The following is a 6,518-nucleotide window of genomic DNA, read 5'->3' on the forward strand; positions in this document are numbered from 1 at the left end:
TGTTGCCTTTCACATGTTTTTTTTAAATTGAGCTACTTTTGTGAAAGTCCTGGAACTGACATTTCCAGCATATGAAAGATATAATACAGAGGAAAAAACACTGGATTTGGAGTCACCACATGTGAGATCTTGGCAAGTCTTTTTATTTCTTTGGGACTCAGTTTTCTCATCTGCAAATGAGAGGATGAGAGTAAATGAGCTGAGCTAATCTTCAATCCAATGTATGATCCAAAAGCTGATCAAATTTGTGTTTGGTGTCACATTTGGTGTCAACTTTAACCCTTATTGTGTGACTTAAAAACACTAAATCTAGGGGCGGCCAGGTAGCACAGCGAGTAAGAGCACCGGCTCCAGTGTTGGGACGACCTGGAGATCGAATCCCGGGCTCAGATACTCAGCACCACACCCAGAAATAACTGGCCTTGTAACCTTGAGCAAGTTACTTAACCCTGATTGCTTAAAAAAAAAAACACTAAATCTAATCACTGTAGCTCCCTTTTGCAACCTCAGCAGGACACTGGAAAAAATCTCAAGAATTTATAGGATTAGTCGTGAGACTGATTATCTGGTGAATGACACAATTTCCTGTTCCTTTTATCTTAAATAATAATTATTAAAGATATGTGTGTTTGTGTGTGTGTGTGTGCATGTGCAATTAAACATTTACATTTGGTGTCTGTATTTTCATTGTCCTGAATGAGGCATCATTTTTGAGGAAGGATCAATTGTTATTTCATTTCTACTAAGTAAAGACTTCAATGATGGGAAAGAGATGGGAATGAATTGTTAGGGTCCAGGAGGTGATGAGTCCTGATATTACCACATTTGGTATTCTGTCTTTATGGAAGCTATTGGAGATTGTTAGAGTGAGAACTAGGATTCCATTACAAGTCTAAATGATCATAGTTTTGTTCTTTACTTTATTCAGTATTGGCCTTGAGGCATGTCAAGGATAAGCAATAATGACTAGATTTTGAAAACCAGAAACTCAGATCATCTCAAACTTAGATGAGCTTTAAGTAAATCTGAAAATGTCAGTGACCCTGGTTGAATGAAGAGGACTGATTGCTTGGACCACTCCAGAATTGGAAAATACACATCTGGAGAGCATAATTAATGTATACATGTCTGTGTTTTTCTAAAGACAGCATAGAAGCCAATGTAGAAAATACAGAAGTACATATCCAGCAGGCAAACCAGCAGCTATCAAGGGCTGCGAATTATCAGGTAATGATACAAATTCACATATCTCTCTGTTAAAATATCCACTATTAATCTTTCTAATTATATTTTTTATTTCCTTTCCTTCGTAAAGCAAAAATCTTAAAGCGGGGGAGGGGGGAGGTTTGGAGATTTAGAGTTTAATGGAATAGAAAAGAGCCTGGAAAAAGTTTCTTAGCTAATTTCTTTACTTGCCACCAGCATGACTGCAAAAGTGAAGGCATAGTTATTAACAGTAGGAGACTGGTTGGAATACAAAGCTGAATTGCCTTTGTTACCCAAGGCAAAGTTAGCTCATTTAACTATAGCAAATAGAGGTGGCATTCCACTATGCCCTGTCCAAGAGCCACCTTCATTTCTCTCCCCTTTCTCCTTTCTACTCTTACTTTTTCTCCCTCCCTTTTTAGTCAGTTTCCTTGGGCCTAATAGTGACACCTACAGCATTGTTAATAGCCTGAGGGACTAAAGAGATTTCTGCTCTCTATGCTAGAATTATTCAGAAAGCACACTGACATAGTTCATTTTTAACCACCACCACCCCACATCCCTTTAAAAAAAAAATTTACCACTGTGTTGATTCCAGATTCCCAGTGTGAGTATAATCAAAGGTGGAAGAACTGAACTTCAGTGAATCAGAGGAATTTAGTAGTTTGAATTCTGGTCCATACATATGCAAAGAGCTGTATTATAATGTGAGAGATTTGGTCCTAGCATATTCTATAAAGTGGCTAGAGAGAAGGCCATACTTGTTTGATGAGAGGTTTTCTCTTTAAGGCATCTGGTACCATGCCTCACTCAAACCCCTGGGGTTCAGGCTAACAATCTTTTTATTTAAAAACAAACAAATGGTGCTGTAGTGCCCTCAAGTGAAAGAAATTTAGGTGGAAAATATTCTCTATCTGAAAGATTTAAAAAAAAAAATTGGGGGGGAGGTGACTATGGCAGATTGAACATGGGAAGGAGAAGGCTTTTCATTTTTTTTTTTATTAGAGCCCTGATTTTAAACCTACTCTGCTGTGAATGTTATTCTCAGATTATTTGGAACTTGCTATAAATCCTTATTACAATAGTAGCTAACAACTTTCCCTAGTGAAGTTAGGAATGTAATAGAAACCTGTTCAATAGTCATGGAACTTAGTAATAAGTTTAGGATCTGAAAGAGAGAAACTAAGAGTACATGAGAACAGTCTTAAGACCATTATCTTCTAAAATACTTTTGTTTATTCATGTAGGCTTATCATTTCTATGATGTTAGCAAGAGAGAGAATTTTATAAAAGACTAACAAAATTCTAGAGATGTCACTGAATCTAATCATCTGGTTCTTTTAGGGGCAGGGGAGAAGGGATAAGTAATTGTGTTTCTTGAATTCTGAAAGTCCTCATAGTTTAAACACTTATCTTTGGCCTTTGTGGTATTCCTATTCCATTTGGAGTATAATTATATTATCAAATCTTTCTATTTGTTTTAAAATTAAGAAAAATGACTTCTCCATATTGGTATGATATTTTAAGACAGAAGAAAGGTGAAAATCTGTTTTGGAGTCCAGATTGAAGAAATGGAACATAATTCCTAACCCATGGATGTGGGAAAGGGCAGCCCTGTAATGTCTTATGCTGTCTGATGTATCATCTAAGAATTTTTTATTTTGCACTTTTATTTGGGTGTTACAACTTTTAAGTTGGCTTCTACACTATTGATGGGAAAGATGTTGACAAACATGTTATGTTTGCATTAGAAAAAATGATAAATTTTGATAATATAGCTCTTTGCTCTTGGAACGGAATTCAGGCCCCTGGGTTCACATGATTTGCAATGGTTCTATCATTCCATCCTTCTCTCTGCCCTTCCTGGAAATGCTAATATTTTAAGAAAAAGCACTTTTTCCCAGGTAATTTCTTAAGAAAGTTAAATCTTAAAAGTTAACAAGAAATCTTATAATAGTATTTAATGACAACACTTAATTTTTTATTTTCTTTTTTAAATGAACTTATCAATCAGAAACATCACAATATACAAAGGTGGAGAAAATTGATTGTACATGGAACCATGAGCCTTTATTATTTACATTTTGTTTCATAAAAATATGTATTACATTAAACAAGGCAGTAATAAAATTGTTTTTTCACTATGTGAACTTTTTTTCCATGAATTTTTTTCCCTGCATTTTATTGATATCTTTTTTCTTTGCAATTCTATCACTTCTCACTACTTCACCTCCTGACCCCAAATAGAAACCCTCCCTTGTAACAAGCATAGTCAAGCAAACCCTTTTAACACAATGGCTATGTCTAAAAATGTATGTTTTGTTCTGTACTGTTAGTCTATCACATCTTTGTCAAAAGATGGGAGAAATGCTTCATTAGTCATATTTTGAAATGAAGTCATGATTACTCATTGCATTGATTAGTTATGAAGATTTTCATTATTGCTTTCCTAATCTGTTCCTTTGATCAACTTTTCTATTTTTGAGCCACTATCAACTAATTCTGATGATTATTTCATTAAAGTATAATTTGAAATCTGTTCTTATTAGGTGCCCATCATTTCTACTTTTTTTTACCCATCTCTTCCCCTACAGAGTCTTCATTTTTTTTTCTTTCAAATGAATTTGGTTATTGTATCTAGTTCTCTAAAGTAACTTCTTATTGGCATGATATTAAACCTGTAAGTTAAGTAACTGCATTATTTTTTATTATATTGACATAGTCTAACGATGCAGTTAATTTTTTTCCCATTAAGTCTTCCTTTACTTCTACAATTTTTGTACTTCTATTCATTTAAGTTCTAAATCTGCCTTGATAGGTTGATTTCCTATGGATTTTATGGTTATTTTGAAGGGATTTTTTTTTTTTTTCTGTTTCCTCCTCCTGTATTTTGTTAGCAAAAATGCTACTGAATCTTGTGGGGTTTTTATATGCTACTACTTTACTGAAGTCATTGTTTCAGGTTTTTTTATTCAATATCTATGATTCACTAAGTACAACATTGTGTTGTCTTCAGACGACAGTAATTTTGTTTCTTCTTTGCCTATACTTATTCCTTTTATCTTATCACTATAGTTAATATTGCTGTAACCAGAGGGAATATAATGTTGATGCTGGGCACCCTTCCTTTGTATGCCTGATTTGGGAGGGTGTCTAGCGTTTCTCCATTGCAGATAACATTAGTCTGGAGTCTAATATCTAACATATTAAGCAAATGTCTATTTCTTTGTTTTTTAATCAATACCTAAATTTAAGAATATAAGTAATTTCAATACAATTATAAAATTTATAGATTCTGTTCATTCAAATGTTTTCTAAACTTTTTTTTAATTTAAGCATAGAGTTTCTACCTAGAAGTTCCTTAAATTTGAAGAAATTGTTGCGGTGAAGAATTAGAAACTTGATTATAATTTTAATTGAAACTTTTTGATAAAACAATAACAATACAGAAATTGAAGAGTTGTTCAAAACAGTATTTGAAGATATAAAAAAATAATAGTTGTCTTTTCTCCAAATAAGACAGGATTAACATCTGAGATTTATTTTTCTTTCAGTTGCAATATAAGAAATATGCTTAATTGACATCCGATTGAAAGACTATATGCTAGGTTTACAAAGTTAAACCACAAGACGACTGTTTTCATCTTGTGTTTTTTTTTTCTACCTGCAGCGCAAATCCCGAAAAACTATGTGCATCATCATTTTTATTGTTGTCATTGGCTTGGTGATTGTTGGAGTCATCATTTGGGGAACTTTGAAAAAAAATTAAGAAGAAGGCAGTGTTGCACTACATTATCTAAATTCTGTAGGAAAATTCCTCTAATTGTAGTTTTTATCATTGTATAGCTGTTGAGTAAATTATGGTTTCCATTCCTTGTCATTTTTATTTGAGGGGAAGTTTCCTTTTGTTTAAATACGATATTTTTTAATATTGAAATGTTTTCTAAATTTTTCTGCCCTTGTCATATTCTTCAATGTAGCAGTTACTGAATTTTTGTCCATATTCACATTTACTATCTGCCCATTATTTAAGTTGTTGACTGTTAACTTAGATTTTGTTATTAAAAACCCTTGTGTCAGGTGTGCATCTCTATTGCTGTACATACTTGTATCTAACTTTCTGTTGACCCAAGAAAAATATCTGATTTTGATTTTAGTTTGGGTTAGTGGAAGAAATATTGTCAAACAACTTTAAAAAATTGGTCAACAGATCTCTGTGCTGCTTAGTTTAAGACATAAGAAGCCAATATACTTTTTCTTGGATTATTCCTTCTTTTGATACCTATATCAACCTGGAATACAATATATGGACATGTTCTTAATACGTCTCACACTTCTGATGTGTATTTATTAAGCATTTGCTATAGCGTGCCTGGTAAATACCTCTACAGTGAAGGGTGGTGGTGATTATATAGGCTGTATTTAGCTCTTAACTCTTTTGGAGAAGTATAATCTTTGTAAATGTTTACTGTGCATTTGGAGAAAAAGTTATGAAAATGCTATAACTGATAATTTTTGGATTCCAGAGAGCTTAACTCATTGTATGACTGACTACACTGAAAACAGAAACCCAAGTTTTTTGGTGGGTTCTTGCTTACCTTCCCTCATATCTGACTGGGGAGTCCCTATGTTCATGGATCAAGATTGCTGTTGTTAATATACTGGCTAGTTTGCCCTGGTTTCATTGTTTTGCTCTTTCTTGTTTGTGCCATATTGTACCATCCTTCTTTAGAATGGAGATTGAATGTTTTGCCAATAAGCCCACTAGCCTTTTTTAATTAATGTTGTTTTAGTGCAATTACCTGAAATATTGTAAAGTGGATTCTTTCTATTCTGATTCTGTATTTTATAATGTTCTTGTACAGCAGTTTAATAGTGAATGCACTGTTTACATGGCAAGCTGAGACTTTAATTGGAAACATAAAATTATCTAATTTAGTGAAATGTAACTATGCAGCCAAAATAAAGATAATTTAAATTGTCTTGGTTTCAGTTTCTTGACTCTTTTACTCTTTAAAAATAAAATGGATGGGGGCAGCCAGGTAGCACAGCGAGTAAGATCACCGGCCCCAGAGTCGGGATGACCTGGGATCGAATCTGGGCTCAGACACTTAGCACCCACCCAGAAACACCTGACTATGTAACCTTGAGCAAGTTACTCAACCCCAATTGCTTAAAAAAACAAATAAATAGAATAAAATAAAATGGATGCTATAACATTCCTATTTTATAGAAATTCTACTTATAGGCTCAGTTTACCTGGGAAAAATTTTTTAAGCACATAGTAAAACCCTTTCACTATTTTGAATTAA

At 33.5% G+C, this 6,518-nt stretch overlaps 1 protein-coding gene across 2 annotated transcripts in view; it reads left to right on the forward strand.

Moving 5' to 3' along the window:
• The window catches only part of STX7 (syntaxin 7), a 63,475-nt gene extending 57,287 nt beyond the window's left edge, over positions 1 to 6,188 (forward strand). Inside the window, exons 9-10 of one of the 2 annotated variants that reach the window (XM_069077374.1) lie at positions 1,145 to 1,227; positions 4,761 to 4,959. In XM_069077374.1, the coding sequence (XP_068933475.1) occupies positions 1,145 to 1,227; positions 4,761 to 4,784 (107 nt within the window). In that variant the 3' untranslated portion in view covers positions 4,785 to 4,959. Of the gene's footprint in view, positions 1 to 1,144; positions 1,228 to 4,760 lie in introns of both variants that reach the window. The other variant, XM_069077373.1, reaches the window with a different exon arrangement.
• Positions 6,189 to 6,518: the final 330 nt, after the last annotated feature.

This window comes from Petaurus breviceps, unplaced genomic scaffold, assembly GCF_028583685.1.
Source record: "Petaurus breviceps papuanus isolate PSGF00001 unplaced genomic scaffold, PetGlider_PUasm1.0 90977, whole genome shotgun sequence".
Lineage (NCBI taxonomy): Eukaryota > Metazoa > Chordata > Mammalia > Diprotodontia > Petauridae > Petaurus > Petaurus breviceps.